At 38.2% G+C, this 19,806-nt stretch overlaps 2 protein-coding genes across 4 annotated transcripts in view; both read right to left on the reverse strand.

Moving 5' to 3' along the window:
• Positions 1–19,806, reverse strand: part of LOC308080976 (uncharacterized protein) — a 1,029,623-nt gene that overhangs the window by 829,814 nt on the left and 180,003 nt on the right. The window lies entirely within an intron of this gene.
• Positions 4,656–19,806, reverse strand: part of LOC308080979 (stonustoxin subunit beta-like) — a 118,337-nt gene continuing 103,186 nt past the window's right edge. The window contains exon 3 of the mRNA XM_080457386.1: positions 4,656–5,342. Within this exon, the coding sequence (XP_080313512.1) occupies positions 4,795–5,342 (548 nt within the window). The 3' untranslated portion in view covers positions 4,656–4,794. The remainder of the gene's footprint in view (positions 5,343–19,806) is intronic.

A 19,806-nucleotide genomic window follows, 5' to 3' on the forward strand; every position in this document is an offset into this window, starting at 1 on the left:
GTTGTGTGCTTGTAGATCTGATCTTTCCGGCGCGTGACACCTTCGTGTGGCGGAGCATAAATTGACACATTGGTTCAACTGCTTTTGCAGTTAATTGTGTTTATACATGCGCTACCGATCCTGTTGATGTACAGTAAAGGTAGATTTAGTTATTATGTTATGTAGGCTGAAAGTCAGTGTGTGTGTGTTGGGGGGGGGGGCACGTCTTACAAGCCCATGCCCAGGGGCCCATTGTTTCCCAAACACTGGGTCGGGATCCATGTTTGGGTCGCGAACCAATTTTTATTGGTCGCAGGTAAATACCCCCTTTTTTTTGTGGGGTTTTTAAATTATTATTCCAAACGATTTTCAAAACATTCCCCCTAAATTCATTTTTTTTTTCAAAAAAGGTTGGCTATTTTCACTCGTTTGGGTCCCAGGGAGACATCACTTTTGGGTCTGGACTGGAGCTATATGGGAACCACTGGTCTAGGGGTGTGTGCTATCTTTGCTACTTTTGACAATTTCTTTGACATTGTTTTGAAAATGTATGTGTATATTCATCTGGTGTTTTCATCAGGATGGGGGACAATTGTTTTAGCGCTTAGCACACATAGTGACTGCACCTTTCAGACGGAACATGATAAATATGTACTGTAAGCACTCAAAACAAGTGTTATTATTTTAAACTCTGGCCAAAACAGGGACAATTTGGCAGTGAATGTTGATTCAATTGTCATTGTCTCATAATCTGCCTGAGCGTGTGGCGTGTGAGCTGTTGGTGACATGTTTTGAAAAGTGACTAAAGTTTGTACATCGTTCCCTATCTCGGCAGGATGTGGCATAAATGACTCATTTTGTTTTAAAGAGTTACAACATTCTGGTTTAACCACTTAATTTTTTTTTCAATTACGTTTTTAAATTAATATTCTAAAGAATTTCTCCTATAATGAGATGCCCAAGATAGGGATGCCAAGTTGAAAGTAGTTAAAGCTACATTCTGTTCGATTGATGCTAGTGACTGACCTATATGACGACCATGCAGACAGACCTTGGTCATTTGCTCTCATGTTTTTTGTTACTTCGGCTTGTTTTTCTTGACCACAATGTTAAAATGTAATTTAGATAACATGTTATTTAAACGGATGCTCCATTGTTTACCTGGTATCCTATAGGTTCAATGTATAGTTTATTATTTTGATGGTATATTGTTTAGACTGATATAGGTTCCTGGCTTACCTGTGATCCTAATTTACTGAGGCACTACACCGTCTCTTTTGATATTATGCGTTTACCTTGCTTATTGTAAGTCGCTCTGGATAAGTCTGATAAACGACACAATTGTAAATTGTAAGATTGAAGAGACTGTTTATAGGGTTCAGTACGTCGGCTTGTATTACAATTTAGGATTTATTTTACTATCGCAGTAAATGGCATGAATTTTAGTCAACAAATGGCAGGGCAAAGGATCAAGTGACAAGAGTGCAAATAAACCTTACATCTGTCTAAACAACCTGCTATCTAAATCAGTGCTTTCCAAAGTGGGGTCCCGGGACCCCCAGGGGTCCATGAGGTTCCAGGGGCTCCTCAGCTAAATGATTGCTAGTTAATAACAAAATGGATCCTTACGGTATATTATAATAGTAATAGTATGATATTATAGTAAAATAAAATTAAGATATTTAAAAATGTGTAAATTAAAATTTGTCTCTTGAAAATAGCAGATCTACAAGCTCACAATGTGTCATGTGTTGTGTTGTATACAAAAAAAGAAATAGAAACATTCTTTCTGTCGACTTAAAATCATCGTTTTATTTGATGGCCTTCCTGCGCTGGCATTCGTCTTTCGTGCCCTCAAAAAATATGACATCACCAAAGGTCAAGTGGCCTTTCCCCTAAAATGATGAAATGTCAGGCCTGAGTACTCATCTACTGTCAGACCTGCTCTGTACAGAGTCGGTCAGTATAAAATGTTGCCCTGTCCTGCCCCCTAGTGGATGAAATGGTTGAACCCCCATGTAGACATTCTCTGACTACACATACTGTAACTTCTATACATAATACTGGTAATAGACTGCACATAATGTTCATATACTGTTTATTCTCTGCACATAATATACCTTTTATAAGCACATATTGCCTAGTGATAGATTGCACTAGTACGTGTGCCTACATTTATAGGCTATTCATTTTTATGTAGGCCTACAGTACATCTAACTATTATACACACCTATACATAAGTGATCATTGTTACTGTTCATACCCGGTACATGTTAACCAGCGTTAATTTTGTCAACTAAAGCTATTATTTTCACTGACAAAAACTAAATAAAAACGTAATTACTAAGCTATGAAGACTGAATCTATCACTAAATATATTTACAATTTCGTCAATAAATACAAACTAGACTAACATGTTAGTGAGGGACCAGTGGAGAAGAGATCCAGTACAACTAAGACAAGTCATTTTATGCTTGGTTGCGTCACGTATGGGTGCAATGCTCCGAAAATAATGTTGTGTTGTGAGCTTGTAGATCGGCTATTTTCACCTCTAGGCCTGCCAAAATACATTCTAGTCGAATCAGCTGTAGATTTAGTCGACTAAAATCTTATTAAATCATGAAAGTCAACTGAAAGTAGACTAAAAGTGAAACATTTCAGATGACTAAAATATGACTAAAACTCAAAGTAATGTTATTCAAAACACAATAACTAAAACGACATAAAAATTTGCAGTGATGTTAACTATTACATGTAGTAATTAGTTGATAATATTTTTGAAGCAACTGTTAGTACATTAGAAATCAATGACATAACAATAAAATAAATATGTGAACAGGAATAAATTGGAAAGCCAATACAATTTACGAGCACAATAAAACAAAGTAAAAGTGAAAAGACAAAGAGTCAGTTCTCCACTATGAGCTTCAATCTTCTCTTTATTAAAACAGATTGTTTGAGCACATTACTCCAAACAGAATCATGTTTCACAAAATTACTTGAATTTACAAACAGACACATTAAATTGACAAAATGACACTGGTTTACAATAGTGAAAATAGCGATCAGCAATCAATTTTTGCCTTTAATTTTTGTTCTTCTTTTTTAAAATTGTGTTGTCTATTTCCTTCACATTCAAGGTTTGTGAACATAAGACCCCAAAACATCAAATACGTGACATAGAATCATTTCTATCTATCATTACTGTATGACCCATAAAATACTGAGGAGCCACACCACCAATGTGTGTGTGTGTGTGTGTGTGTGTGTGTGTGTGTGTGTGTGTGTGTGTGTGTGTGTGTGTGTGTGTGTGTGTGTGTGTGTGTGTGTGTGTGTGTGTGTGTGTGTGTGCGTGCGCGTGTGTGTGTGCTCGTGCATGCACGTGTGTGGTGTGTGCGAGCGTACGTGCGTGCACAGATGAATGTATGTGTATTACTACAGTTGTGAAGGAAACATGTCTAGTAGGCCTATAATGAGATTTGAGAGATAGACATTGTGAGGGAAAAAAAGGTTGTTTTATGGTTAAAAATAAAGATTTAGAAATATAGTTTTACAATTAGGAAAACATTCAGGGGTTAGGATTAGGATTAGACATTTAGAGGTATGGGTTTAGGAGTAGGAGTTTGGGTTGGCAATTTACACTTAGCTCAGCTGTAAACCAATGTCACACACCGAACATAGCCGATCTACAAGCTCAGAACGCGTCACACTGTGACGTATCGTGAGCTTGTAGATCTGCAGTGGTGGACAGCATATACTCAAGTAAATACTCAAGTATTAAAAAGTACCAATTACTAAGTACATTTTCTTTTGAAAATCAATGCATTAATGTGGTGACATTTTGAGGGGGAAAAAAATCGGAATTTTTCAAACACAGTGAAAAAAGCTGATCTACAAGCTCACAACGCCTCACACGAAATAGGACTCAAGTGGTCCATTCATAATGTATTTTGTACGTTTGGGTCCCAGGAGTCCCTTCCCAGAAATGTACTGGAGTCGAAAGTACAATATTTATATTTAAAATGTAGCTAAAGTCATCAGTTTGCAAAAATAAATAATACTTAATACTCAAGTAAATGTACTTAGTTACTGTGTACCACTGTAGATCGGATATTTTCAGCTTTAGAGTTTGGGTTAAAAATGGAACAAAAAAATATATATAAATAGCATTAAACCATTTAGACCGGGAACTCATCCGTGTCAACTTATTTGGCTAATCAAAAATAGCAGATATACAAGCTCATAGCGCGGCACCGAGTGCCGCGCTATGAGCTTGTATATCTGCTATTTTTTTTAAGATCGTGAAAATATGTGCAAATTTTTGAATATATATTTTTCAAAGCAAACATTTGTAACTCAAATCTTTGCTTCTGGGGATTCTACAAATGTCTTCTAAATTCTAACAGTTTTTTGAAAAAAAAACGTATGTTGCTATAATCAGTGGGTTCTCAAACCGTTTCTTGTCAAGGACCCCCAGAATTATATGTATAGTATTTGGCTGCGGACCCCCATCTCAAAATGTTTTGTTCCAGGGACCCCCCCCCCCAGAAGCACACACTTTCTGTGTGTGTGTGCACATGCATAAGTGCGTGTGTGTGGTCCTGTTCAGCGAAATCACTCTGTATCATTTCAGCAGGTGTGTGTGTGTGTGTGTGTGTGTGTGTGTGTGTGTGTGTGTGTGTGTGTGTGTGTGTGTGTGTGTGTGTGTGTGTGCGCGTGTGCGTGTGCGTGCGTGCGTGCATGTACAGTCTTCATTGTGTATCATGTACCTATACTGTACCTCCTACATCTGACACACACACTGAGGAGTCACACCTAACCCTCCTCCTCTCTCTGACACAGAGACACTGAGGAGCCAGTCTTAAACCCAAACCCAGCATAGAGGGGTTCAGTGAATGTGGTCTGGACGGTGTGCAGGTGTGTCAGTGACAGTGTGTCAGAGGACATTCTGTAGAAGGACAGAGTGCCAGCAGGCCAGTCCACATACACTCCTACTCTGTTGGAGCCAGAGGGACGGACAGGGATGACAGTGTCCTTCTTATTGTGATACACAGTGTACCTGTTATCAACACCATTACATAACAGACTCCAGGACTTGTCATTGTATCCAAACCCACCGGCACGACCCTGTCTGTTGATTCCTCTGTATGTCACGGCTATCTCAACCCATCTACTCCACTCTACCTCCCAGTAACAGCGTCCAATCAGACTCTCTCTACACATCACCTGTGTAAATGTTTTAAATCTGTCTGGGTGATCAGGATACTTCTGATCCTCTCCCACACGTGTCACCTTCCTGTTGTTCTCAGACAGAGAGAGGTTTTTGGATGCTGTGTTTGGATCCAGTGTGAGTTCACACACATCTGATGAGAGAACAAGATACAATACAACACCAGTTTACAAACAAATACAACTTAATAATAAATGAAAATAATTTTAAAATAGTTTTTCTGTTCCCAGGCTAGAATTTCAAGAAAACACACACACACACACACACACACACACACACACACACACACACACACACACACACACACACACACACACACACACACACACACACACACACACACACACACACACACACACAGATGCATTACACAGATGCGTTCCCCTCCCGGTCTTAATAGGTTAATAAAATCACCATCTTAAAACGTTGATGTCCTCACAAGTATAGTAATACAAGTTAGACATGTATCTGAAATGATGCAGTGACACTGTACAGAAACACACACACACACACACACACACACACACACACACACACACACACACACACACACACACACACACACACACACACACACACACACACACACACACACACACACACACACACACCTGCTGAAATGATACAGAGTGAACACACTGTGAGCACACACGCACTCACACACTTACACAATACGCACACACCTGCTGAAATCATAAAGGATCACACACAAACACACAAACAAACATGTATGTACACACATCCATGTATGCATGCACACACACACACTGTGTTGATTCCTGTGTGTGTGTGTGTGTGTGTGTGTGTGTGTGTGTGTGTGTGTGTGTGTGTGTGTGTTATTTATTCATTTATATATGTATTTATATGTTTTTATTGTATAGTACAGTAGAGAGACAGGAAACAGCCAGAGAGTAGAGGAGTGACGTGCAGCAAAGCAGCCACCAGGCTCGGGAATCAAACCGGAGACTCGCTGTCAGACATCAGAGCCAGTGGTGGACACAAGTATATACTCAGGTAAATACTCAAGTACTCAAAAGAAAAAAATACCAAGTTAAATTTTTTTGTTCATAACGATCACAACGCGTTCACACGTTGTGAGCTTGTAGATCTGCTATTTTCACTCTATTTGAAATAGGGTTTACAGTAAGTGGTTAAAGTCAAAAGTTCAATATTTATATCTGAAATGTAACAGAGTGAAAGTCATCAGCTTGCAAAAAACAAGTTGAGTCCTCACATGTTTTACTTAAGTAAAAGTATAAATACCGCAATGCAGAAATACCTTTGTTACAAGTAAAAGTTTTGGAATCAAAATATACTTAAAATACCAAAAGTAAAAGTACAAGGGTCCAAATGTATAAAGTCCATACAAAAATCCTTCATGCGACTCAGTGTGAGCTTGTAGATCGGCTATTTTCAAATAGCCAAAGTGGTTAATTTTTTAGTTTTTTCTAATAATAATCAAAATCTACAAAGTAACTAAACATTTCAGGTAATTGTAGAGTAGTAAAAATACAATATTTTCCTCTGAGATGTAGTGGAGTAGAACAGTGGTTCTCAACCTGTGGGTTGGGACCCCCAGGGGGGGATTGTGGGGATAATTTTCCCAGATGATTTGCTTAATGTGCAACATTGTTTTCTCACTCAACAGTAAACAAACAAACAAACATGCAGTATAACTGTATACAGGGTATCTGCACATTTATAAAGTGACAGTTTAACCCATTCAAACCGGGAACGCATCTGTGTAACCACTTTATCCATATTTTACACTTTGGCTATTCAAAAATAGCAGATCTACAAGCTCATAGTGCGGCACGGTGCCGCACTATGAACTTGTAGATCCACTATTTTAGAAAGAAAAAAATTCAAGGGAACATTTTTTATTCAAATCTTTGCTTTTGGGAGGTCCCTGGAACAAAATATTTTGAGATGGGGTCATGGCCAAATACATATCATTTTGCGGGTCCTTGACATGAAAAAGGTTTTAAGCACCACTGAGTAACAGTAGCAACATACGTTTTTTTTCAGAAAACTGATTTAGAAGATATTTGTAAAATCCCCAGATCGAAGATTGGAGTTACAAATGTTTGCTTTACAAATAAATACTTAATACATATTCAAAGATTTGCAAAAAAAAAATCACAAATAGCAGTTTTTACATACATAGCAGATACTGTATGCATGCTCGTAGCGCGGCACCACAAGCTTCTAGATCTGCTATTTTTGAATAGCCAAAGAAATCTAAAAATGACACAGATTCTTTCCTCGGTCTAAATGGGTTAAGGACTTTTAATACCTCTAAAATAAAGAGGGAAAAAAAGAGAAAAGACCATTAAGCTACTGCGTGACAAGTAACCAACAAACTATACTATAAAAAACTCTATTGCCAATTTACCGAAGAAAGGGCACATATTGTGAAAATAGCAGATGTACAAGCTCACAACGCTTCACGTCGCGAGGCATTGTGAGCTTTTAGATCTGCTATTTTTACAATATTTATCTGTGGAACAGAGATAAACAAAATGTAATGCCTCAACTCCTACAACTCCAAGACAAGTGCTTGTCAGGGTGGGGGGTCCCCAGTATGATTATTTTGGGGGATCGCGTGCTTAAAATGTTGAGAACCACTGGAGTAGAAGTAAAAGTATTGATAATTGTAAATACTCCAGTAAAGTAAAAATACCTCATATATGTACTCAAGTACAGTACTCATGTAAATGTACTTTGTTACTCATTACCACTACCTATGTGGTATATGCCCTTATCACTTGGATATCGGCACTCCAAAAAGTAAAAAAAATAACTATAATGTGGGTGTTTAGGACCACATGGGATCTAATGCCTGACAGCAAATCTCTGGTTTGATTCCCAGGGCGGCCGGACCATTTAACAGTGGTGGAAGAACTATATATTTTTTTAAATCTTTTACTTACTTGCTACTTAAAAGTAGCAACAAGCTACTGCAAGATAAAACATACTCTGTTCCAAGCAAAAGGTCTACATTAAAGGTTTTCCTTGAGTAAAAGTACGAAAGTATTGGCATCAAAATATACTTACAGCACCAAAGTCAAATGTTGTGTTTTTCTAAATTTGACAGACTTTTTCAAAAATAGCCGATCTACAAACTCACAACTCACAACGCAAATTACGTTTTTAGTATTTCACCCCCAAAATTACTCCCCCCTATCAATTCAATTAATTAAATAGGAGGCCAAGCTTAAAGCGCCACTATGCAACTATGCAACTATATTTTTCCAGCTTGGAAGACGGCTTGTTTTGATGAAAAGTAGGTTGTAGCTCGTTGTCTATATTAGGCCTACTATGGTAGGAAATATGTTTTGTTTGTGTTTTGTATGGGTGCATCAATGGGAGACTGCATGTCAAGCAATTCAGTGTATCTGTCATGTTCTGTGGAAGGAAGTAAAATCCTTGCATCTCCCTCGTTATATTTAAGTGGGAGCAGCTAATGTGTGCGTCTAATACCCAGACCCCGCCCCTCACCTTATCAAATCAGACTATTACCTTCATGTGTGAAAGCATCTGAAAATGATATTCTCTTGTTGCATGCTACATGTATGAAAGGACAACACCGGACAATGTCCCAGCCTGATTCCTGGGACATTTTCCAGTGTTCAAATGATAAAGCAGTCAGGACATCTCCTGACATGTAAATGATGTACATGAGCTGCAGTGTGTAAAACGTGAACATGCACCGCACAGTGCACAAGTAGACAAGCACAGACATGGAGCTCGCCGAAGCGTCATTCACTGCTAGTTTATGCAAAGCCACGTCCATTCAGACAAAAGACTCAAACAAAGATCTCACGTCACTAGTGCGACTGAGCAGGGATGCAGAGCATCTTTGGTAATGAATTATGATAATATAATGAATTCAAAGACGTTGTTTGCCATGTTATTTGTGTCCAAAGTGGCAGCTGATACTCAAAAGTGCATAGTGCGACTTTAAAAACAGCAACACAATAATAATGTATCCACAAGCTCCCTAGGGCATGGTGGGCATCACTTCCTGTCGATTTATATCAGGTTTCAGTGATCAAATTGACAGGAAGTGATGCTCACCATGCCCTAGGAAACTTGTGGATAAACTCCAAAACAACTCTCACAGTGTAATCCAAGTGTTGGAGATTATGAACGTATTTGTTGTTATATAGTTTTAATAATGAACTTCTGTTTATCATTATAACTAGAACCAGTGGTGGAAAGAAACTAAGTACATTGACTCTAGTACTGTACTTAAGTGCAATTTGTTGGTACTTTTTACTTTACTTGAGTATTTCCATGTTTCAATGCTTCATCCTTCTAATCCACTATATCAATGATTGTACGTTTTACTCCTCAACAATTATTTGGAAACTTTATTTGCAATTGACTTTGTAGATTTACATTATTAATACAAAACATAGATTAACTATTTAAGCCCTACTTTATACTTTGTATAATCAAACATAGCTGATCTACAAGGTCACAATGTGTCATGACAGAATGCGTTGTGAGCTTGTAGATCTGCCAGAGAGATTTGCCAGTTTTGCTAAAAAGTTGTAGATGAAAAAAATTAACACCCTTAATAATTATAACCCTAAGCACTAATGTTAGGGTTAAGGTTATGTATAGGGTGAAACGTGACCATCAACCTCTTGGTGAAACTGCTTCATTAGTCTTAATTAGTCTTAATTAGTCTTAATTAGTCTTAGCTCATTTCACATCTGACAGACCATGCAGGGATATGTGTCGATTTATATCTTAACTATTGTAGAATGTATTTGTTGATTTATATCTTAACTATTGTAGACTATATATGATCTATCCATGCATAATGTGAACCAGTGAGCCAGAGTCGGCTATTAGACCTCCGTCTAAAACTGGGTTATAACTGGTCTAAAAGTGAACGTTTTTTCAACGTCTAGGCTTAGCCAGTTGTTTTTTATGCGTCTATATATAGACGTCTATGTTATAGACGTTATAGACGGCTATAATATAGACTGTCTATATATAGACGCGCGCACACAGGCTGCCTCAGCACACGTGCGCGTGAAGTACGCATGTGTGCGCACACATACACACACAAGATCAACAATTTGAGTAAAAGTACTTTAAGTACTTAAAAGTAACTAAAGTGACTAAAAAGGTAACTACAGTGGGTAAAAAGTAATCAAAGTCGGTAAACATACTCAAAAGTAAATACATTGAGTAAAAATACTTAAATGTACTTAAAATTAGTAAAAATACTAATCACAAAGATGCAACCAGTTACACTAATTAATTAAACACTAACAGGAGACAACACATTCGCAACTTAAAGACATGCACCCACACACACAGGCTGTCTCAGCACACACACACACACACACACACACACACACACACACACACACACACACACACACACACACACACACACACACACACACACACACACAAATATTTTTTTTTAAAAGCAGATATACAAGCTCATAGCGCACTATGAACTTGTAGATCTGCTATTTTAGAAAAAAAAATTTAAAGGGATTTTTTTTACACAAATCTTTGCTTCTGGGGGGGTCCCTGGAACAAAATATTTTGAGATGGGGGTCCACGGCCAAATACATATCATCTTGGGGGTCCTTGACATGAAAAAGGTTTTAAGCACCACTGAGTAACCGTAACAACATACGTTTTTTTCAGAAAACTGATTTAGAAGACATTTGTAGAATCCCCAGATCAAAGCTTGGAGTTACAAATGTTTGCTTAAAAAATATATAAAATCGCACAAGAAGATTTGTACAAATTGTCTTGATTTTACAAAAATAGCAGATCTACAAGCTCGTAGCGCGGCACTCGGTGCCGCGCTATGACCTTGTATACAGTATCTGCTATTTTTGAATAGCCAAAGAAATCTAAAAATGACACAGATTATTTCCCCGGTCTAAATGGGTTAAGGACTTTTAATACCTCTAAAATGAAGAGGGGAAAAAAGGCCATTAGGCTACTGCGTGAAAAGTAACCAACAAACTATACTATAAAAAAACTCCACTTTGTCAATTTACCAAAGAAAGAGGCAAATATTGTGAAAATAGCAGATCTACAAGCTCACAGAGCTTTTAGATCTGCTATTTTCACAATATTTATCTATGGAACAGAGATAAACATAGTGTAATGCCTCAACTCCTACAACTCCAAGACAAGTGCTTGTCAGGGTGGGGGGTCCCCAATAAGATTTCTTTGGGGGGTCGCGTCCTTAAAATGTTGAGAACCACTGGAGTAGAAGTAAAAGTATTGACAATAGAAAATACTCCAGTTAAGTAAAAAATACCTCAGATATGTACTCAAGTACAGCACTCATAAATGTCCTTAGTTACTCTTTACCACTACCTATGTGGTACACGCCCTTATCACTTGGATATCGGCACCCCAAAAAACAAACAAAAAAACTATAATGTGGGTGTTTAGGACGTGTACCACATGGGCTCTAATGCCTGACAGCAAATCTCTGGTTTGATTCCCAGGCCGGCCGGACCATTTACCAGTTTTACTTAAGTAAAAGTAGCAATAAGCTACTAGAAGATAAAACATACTCTGTTCCAAGCAAAAGGTCTACATTACTTGAGTAAAAGTACAATAGTATTGGCATCAAAATATACTTTTTAGTTTTTAGTTTTTCTAAATTTGACAGACTTTTTCAAAAATAGCTACAGCTCACAACAAAACAACTATATAGCATATTATGTCCCACATAATTATAAAGTTCAATTTGCAAGCAATAACAAACACCCTTCCACAACTTTATAGACTCAGGGGGGTCCCTGCTAGGGGCTTGACTGTATTACTATGTATAGGTTAGACAATGAGGCTCATCCAGGCATTCAAGCTCTAGTGTCACACAGGTACGAACGTACAAACACGTAAGAGAACATTCCCTTTATCGATCGTTTCACCTGGGGACCGCCCGCCCCTTACATACTGCGTCAGTCACACACACTGTTGTGTGCTGCAGGACCTACAAGCTCACAACGTGTCACGCTGCAATGTGTTGTGAGCTTGTAGATATGCTAATAATTCTAGCACCGCCCCTACCTGATTGCGATTAGCTGAATTCTGTATTGAATTTTTAAAATAGTGAAAATAGCAGATCAACAAGCTCACAACGCGTTCACGCGTTGTGAGCTTGCAGATCTGCTATTTTTTTTTGCTATTTGAAATAGGGTTTACAGTAAGTGGTTTAAGTCAAAAGTAAAATATTTATACATTTAAATGTAACGGAGTGAAAGTCATCAGCTTGCAAAAAAACAAGTTGAGTCCTCACATGTTTTACTTAAGTAAAAGTGTAAATACCGCAATGTAGAAACACTTTGTTTCAAGATAAAGTATTGGCATCAAAATATATAATAAGTAAAAGTACAAGGGTTCAAATGTATAAAGTCCATACAAAAATCCTTGATACAACGCGATGTGAGCTTGTAGATCGGCTATTTTCAAATAGCCAAAGTGGTTAATGTATGTTTTGTAATAATAATCAAAATCTACAAAGTATTCAACAGTAAACAAACAAACATGCAGTATAACTGTATACAGGGTATCTGCACATTTATAAAGTGACAGTCTAACCCATTCAAACCGGGAACGCTTCCGTGTAACCACTTTATCCATATTTTATACTTTGGCTATTCAAAAATAGCAGATATACAAGCTCACAAGATATACAAGCTCACAAGCTCATAGCGCAGCACCGAGTGCCGCGCTATGAACTTGTAGATCCGCTAGTTTAGAAAAATGTTTTTTAAAGGGAACCTTTTTTACTCAAATCTTTGCTTCTGGGGGGTCCCTGGAACACAATATTTTGAGATGGGGGTCCACGGCCAAATACATATCATTTTGGGGGTCCTTGACATGAAAAAGGTTTTAAACACCACTGAGTAACAGTAAGTAACATTATGTTTGTTTCAGAAAACAGTTAGGATTTAGAAGACATTTGTAGAATCCCCAGATCAAAGATCGGAGTTACAAATGTTTGCTTTAAAAATAAATATATATATTCAAAGATTTGCACACATTTTAACGATTCTTCAAAAATAGCAGATCTACAAGCTCGTAGCGCGGCACTCGGTGCCGCGCCACAAGCTTTTAGATCTGCTATTTTTGAATAGCCAAAGAAATCCAAAAATGACACAGATTCTTTCCCCGGTCTAAATGGGTTAAGGACTTTTAATACCTCTAAAATAAAGAGGTAAAAAAAGAAAAAAGACCATTAGGCTACTGCGTGAAAAGTAACCAACAAACTATACTATAAAAAAACTCCACATTGCCAATTTACAGAAGAAAGAGGCAAATATTGCGAAAATATCAGATCTACAAGCTCACAACGCCTTGTGTCGCGAATGCATTGTGAGCTTTTAGATCCTCCAAGACAAGTGCTTGTCAGGGTGGGGGGTCCCCAATATGATTATTTTGGGGGGTCGCGTCCTTAAAATGTTGAGAACCACTGAGAAGTAAAAGTATTAAAAATTGGAAATAAACCAGTAAAGTAATAATACTTCAGAATTGTACTCAAGTACAGTACTCATTTAAATGTACTTAGTTACTGTCCACCACTACCTATGTACATGTCTTAACCGCTCAGATTAATGCCTGACAAGAAATCTCTGGTTCAATTCCCAGGCCGGCTGGACCATTTACCAGTGGTGGAAGAGGTACTCAGATTATATATTTTTTAGTTAAGTAAAAGTAGCAATAAGCTACTACAAGATAAAAAATACTCTGTTCCAAGCAAAAGGCCTACATTAAAGGTTTTACTTGAGTAAAAATACAAAAGAATTGTTATCAAAATATACGTAAGGCGACGGCCTTTCCTTTTATCACATATTGAGGGGCCTCTACACAGTGCAATGGAAAAAGCTATTTCACTTAATAGACCCATAGAGGGCGCCATACATGTGTAAAATAACAGTGTTGCAGAAGCCCCGCCTACAATCTACACTAAATGAGCTACAATATGACAATGATTGTCAAAAAGTGTTTTGATATTCCACTCAGTGGTGGACACATCAGCTTGCATAAAACAAGTCGAGTCCTCACATGTTTTACTTAAGTAAAAGTATAAACACCGCAATGTAGAAATACTTTGTTAAAAGTAAAAGTATTGGAATCAAAATATACTTAAAGTACCAAAAGTAAAAGTACACGGCTCAAATGTATAAAGTGCATTGGAAAAATCCTTGATGCGACGCGATGTGAGCTTGTAGATCGGCAATTTTCAAATAGCCAAAGTGGTTAATGTATGTTTTGTAATAATAATCTAAATCTACAAAGTAACTAAACATTTCAGGTCATTGTAATGGAGTAAAAATACAATATTTGCCTCTGAGATGTAGTGGAGTAGAACAGTGGTTCTCAACCTGTGGGTTGGGACCCCCAGGGGAGGATTGTGGGGATAATGTTCCCAGATGATTTGCTTAATGTGCAACATTGTTTTCTCACTCAACAGTAAACAAACAAACAAACATGCAGTATAACTGTATACAGGGTATCTGCACATTTATAAAGTGACAGTTTAACCCATTCAAACCGGGAACACATCCGTGTAACCACTTTATCCACATTTTATACTTTGGCTATTCAAAAATAGCAGATCTACAAGTTCATAGCGCGGCACCGAGTGCCGCGCTATGAACTTGTAGATCTGCTATTTTAGATGAATAATTTTTAAATTAATTTTTTTTTACTCAAATCTGTGCATCTGGGTGTTCCCTGGAACACAAATATTTTGAGATGGGGGTCCACGGCCAAATACATATCATTTTGGGGGTCCGACATGAAAAAGGTTTTAAGCACCACTGAGTAACAGTAGCAACATAAGTTTTTTTCAGAAAACTGTTTTATGACTGATTTAGAAGACATTTGTAGAATCCCTAGATCAAAGATTGGAGTTACAAATGTCTGCTTTAAAAAAATATATATATATTCAAAGATTTGCACAAATTTTCACGATTTAAAAAAAAATAGCAGATCTACAAGCTCATAGCGCGGCACTCGGTGCCGCGCTATGAGCTTGTATATTATATATTGTTGAATAGCCAAAGAAATAAAAAAAATACCCAGATTCTTTCCCCGGTCTAAATGGGTTAAGGACTTTTAATACCTCTAAAATGAAGAGGGAAAAAAAGAAAAAAGACCATTAGGCTACCGCGTGAAAAGTAACCAACAAACTATACTATGAAAAACTCCACATTGCCAATTTACTGAAGAAAGAGGCAAAGATTGTGAAAATAGCAGATCTACAAGCTCACAACGCCTTGTGTCTCGAAGGCATTGTGAGCTTTTAGATCTGCTACTTTCACAATATTTATCTGTGGAACAGAGATAAACAAAATGCAATGCCTCAATTCCTACAACTCCAAGACAAGTGCTTGTCAGGGTGGGGGGTCCCCGATATGATTATTTTGGGGGATCGCGGCCTTAAAATGTTGAGAGCCACTGGAGTAGAAGTAAAAGTATTGAAAATTGGAAATACTCCAGTGAAGTAAAAAATACCTCAGATATAAACTCATATATATAGTACAGTACTCATTTAAATGCACTTAGTTACTCTTTACCACTACCTATGTGGTACACGTCCTTATCACTTGGATATCGGCACCCCAAATAAACAAACAAACAAACAAACAAACAAAAATAACTAATGTGGGTGTTTAGGACGTGTACCACATGGGCTCTAATGCCTGACAGCAAATCTCTGGTTTGATTCCCAGGCCGGCCGGACCATTTACCAGTTTTACTAAAGTAAAAGTAGCAATAAGCTACTGCAAGATAAAAAATACTCTGTTCCAAGCAAAAGGTCTACATTAAAGGTTTTACTTGAGTAAAAGTACAAAAGTATTGGCATCAAAATATACTTAGTTTTTCTAAATTTGACAGACTTTTTCAAAAGTAGCCGATCTACAAGCTCACAACGCGTCGCGTTGTGAGCTTGTAGATTGGCTATTTTCAAATAACTGAAGTATACAAATTTAGTTTTTAGTATTTCACCCCCAAAATGACACCCCCCTGTCACTTAAATTAATTAAATAGGGGCCAAGCTTAAAGCGGCACTATGTAACTTAAAAAAATAACTATATAGCATATTATGTCCCACAAAATTATAAAGTTCAATTTGTAAGCAATAACAAACACCCTTCCACAACTTTATAGACTCAGGGGGTCCCTGCTAGGGGCTTGACTGTATTACTATGTAAAGGGGAGACAATGAGGCTCATCCAGGGATTAGAGCTCTAGTGTCGCACAGGTAGGAACGTCAAACACGTAAGAGAACATTCCCTTTATCGATCGTTTCACCTGGGGACCGCCCGCCCCTTACATACTGCGTCAGTCACACACACTGTTGTGTGATGCAGGACCTACAAGCTCACAACGTGTCACACTGCGATGTGTTGTGAGCTTTCTAGCACCGCCCCTACCTGCTTGCGATTAGCTGAATTCAGGAAGGCGACGCCCCTTCCTACCAAAAAGATAAAAGTCACACCAAGGCTAGACTGGAGGAGCAGATCCAACGCCTTGCGCTCGGTACCAGCGCCGCTTCATATTGCTTCACCAATCTATGTCCCCGCCTCCCCTCCCCCCTCCCCCCCTGGCCTGTGCACGGAACACGCTGACGTCACCAAATTTAGAGCGACGCCCCTCTGCACTTTGATTGGTGAGGAGATAACAAGGTTTAGAAACCACCGTTCCTGCAAGGTTCCCCCAGGCTTTTTTTCTTTTGAAACAAAAAAAAAAGGCATGGGTTTCCGAGGCTACACCAAGGCAGAACTGCCAGTCAAAGCGACGACTGGCCAATCACAGCTCATGCTTGTTTCAGATCATATGTAAACAGAGTGGATGGGAGGACGTCAAGTCAAACTAAATGTGTCTTTAGGAACGTTTACAAACTATTAAAAACAAAGAGTCAACAGTGGAGTCCATATCATGATGATGCAATGGCCTACATTGACAATCTTCAATGATAAGACGACTGACGCATTATTATAATAGCAGTGTGTGTGTGTATAATGGGTAACAATCTACCATACAAAACAGTGCCTTTTCAAGGTAAATTTCAAGCCCACACAAGTGTAATCAGGGAGGGTAAACAGCCCTGCTGAAACGTTGAAAATAGTTTGTGTGTCAGTGTAACAAAAGTCACTTTCAAGTCACTTCCATACACTGTATTACTGAAGTTTTCCAGACTTTAAACGGAGGGGCTGTATGTATAAAAACAACATTCCAGCTCAGTAGAATCAGACATGCAACAGACTCTCTGGACCCTTGACTTAAGTTGGGTTAATGTCTGATTGAGGCCAAAACGTCAAAAAAATTATGCAATGATTGTCCGGTGAATTTACATTCAGCGAGTGGACGTGTCGATGGCGCTTCTATTGTCGACGAGTGGAGCTTCTCCTCCTTCCGAGGTGTTTGGAGAGAGATACAGTAGTTAACTAAAATCAAGTTTCATTCTGCTTTCATCTGTACATAGAGACCAAGGTTATTTTTCCAGCTCGGAGGACGGCTGGTTTTGATGAAAAGAAGGTTGTAGCTCGTTGTCTACATTAGGCCTACTATGGTAGTAAAGATGTTTCGTTTGTATTTTGTATGGCTTCATCAATGGGAGACCACTTGTCAAGCAATTCAATGTATCTGTCATGTTCTGTGGAAGTAAAATCCTTGCATCTCCCTCGTTATATTTAAGTTGGAGTAGCTAATGTGTGCGTCTACAACCCAGACCCGCCCCTCACCTTATCAAATCAGACTATTACCATCATGTGTGAACACATCTGAAAATCTCCTGCTGCATGCTACATGTATGAAAGGCCAAAACCGGACAATGTTCCCACCTGATTCCCTGTTCATTTTCCAGTGTTCAAATGAGAAAGCAGTCCGGACGTATAAACATGAGCCAAGTGTGTAAAACTTGAACATGCACTGCGTAGTGCACGAGCAGACGGGCACGGGCATGGAGCTCACTGAAGCGTAATTCACTGCTATTTCCTGCAAAGCCAAAACCATTCAGACCAAAGACTCAAACATAGATCTCACGTCACTAGCGTAACTAATAGAGTTCTAATATAAGTAGAGAGCGGATGGCCCTGCCCCCACCTTACATTTCTGCATGACCTTTCACCTGTCTACATCTTACACCATTTCACATTTTCTTCAGAACACACTTTTTGCTACTACACAAAATATCACAACATTTTATCTATATAGGCTGGAGCATGTGATAAGCAAGAATCATATTGATTTCTGATAATACACACCAATAGGCTACAATTGGCATCCAGGTTTACGGGAAAGGCCTATTTTACATGAATGCATCGTCTGATCAACTTCAAATGTGAATCACATATTGAGGGGCCTCTACACAGTGCAGTGGAAAAAGCTATTTCACTTAGACCCATAGAGGGCGCCATACTGTACATGTGGCAAATAACAGTATTGCGGAACCCTAGCCTACAATCTACACTAAATGAGGCACAATGTGACAATGATTGCCAAAAAGTGTTTTGATATTCCACTGTTTGCTGGCTTCTGATTTGTGTCTTATTTTATTTATTTATTTTTTAGTTAGGGTAAAAAAATAAAAATAACAAAAAAAAAACACAACATTCAGCAACCCCAAATTGTAATCACATGTTGAGGGGCCTCTATAGTAGTAGCTGTATGAGCCTGCAAATTATGGTCATCATCTTCATTCAGAGTAGGATGTGACTATGAATATCACATTAAAAATCATCGTTTTATTTGATGGCTTTCTTGCCCTGGCATTTGGCCTTTGTGCCCTCAAAAAATTGACAACACCAAAGGCCAAGTGGCCTTGCCCCTAAAATGACGAAATTCCAGGCCTGCTATCAATGGTAAAACTTGTTTTATCTAATTAAATAGAGTTTTGCTTAAAAGTAATCCAAACGTAACTGAAAATAACTAGTAGTTACTTTTTAAATTGTGGTACTCGGATTACGACTACAATGTTTAGCAAGTAATTTGTAACTGTATGGGATTCCTTTCTAAAAGTAACCCTCCCAACACCTGTATAACCCTAAACTGCTTGATTAGCATTAGCTCATTTCACATCTGACAGACCATGCCGGGATATGTGTTGATTTATATCCTAAATATTGTAGACTATATTTGTCGATTTATATCCTAATATTGCTGATCTACAGTACAAGCTCACAACCTGTTACGATATTGTTCATTGGCTATTTTGGAAACATAGTCGATCTACAAGCTCACAACGCTGTGTGATGAGACACGCGTTGAGCTTGCATATCAGCTATTTTTTAAATACTACAACCTCACAACCTGTCACAATGCAATTTGTTACAGTATGAACTTGTAGATTGGCTATTTTTTAATCTTTTAGATCTACAAGCTCACAACCCATTAGAATGATTGTGAGGTTGTAGATTGGCGTTGTGAGGTTGCTGATTGGCTAGTTTGGAAAGATACCTGATCTACAAGGTCACCACACATTACAATGCAACGCGCTGAGAGCTTGTACTGTAGATTGTCTTTATTGCTATGTTTGAAATGTAGACGATCAATGTGAGCTTTGAGATTGGCAACTTTTGCAA

Source organism: Gymnoscopelus braueri (genome assembly GCF_963280865.1).
Source record: "Gymnoscopelus braueri genome assembly, contig: SUPER_24_unloc_1, whole genome shotgun sequence".
Lineage (NCBI taxonomy): Eukaryota > Metazoa > Chordata > Actinopteri > Myctophiformes > Myctophidae > Gymnoscopelus > Gymnoscopelus braueri.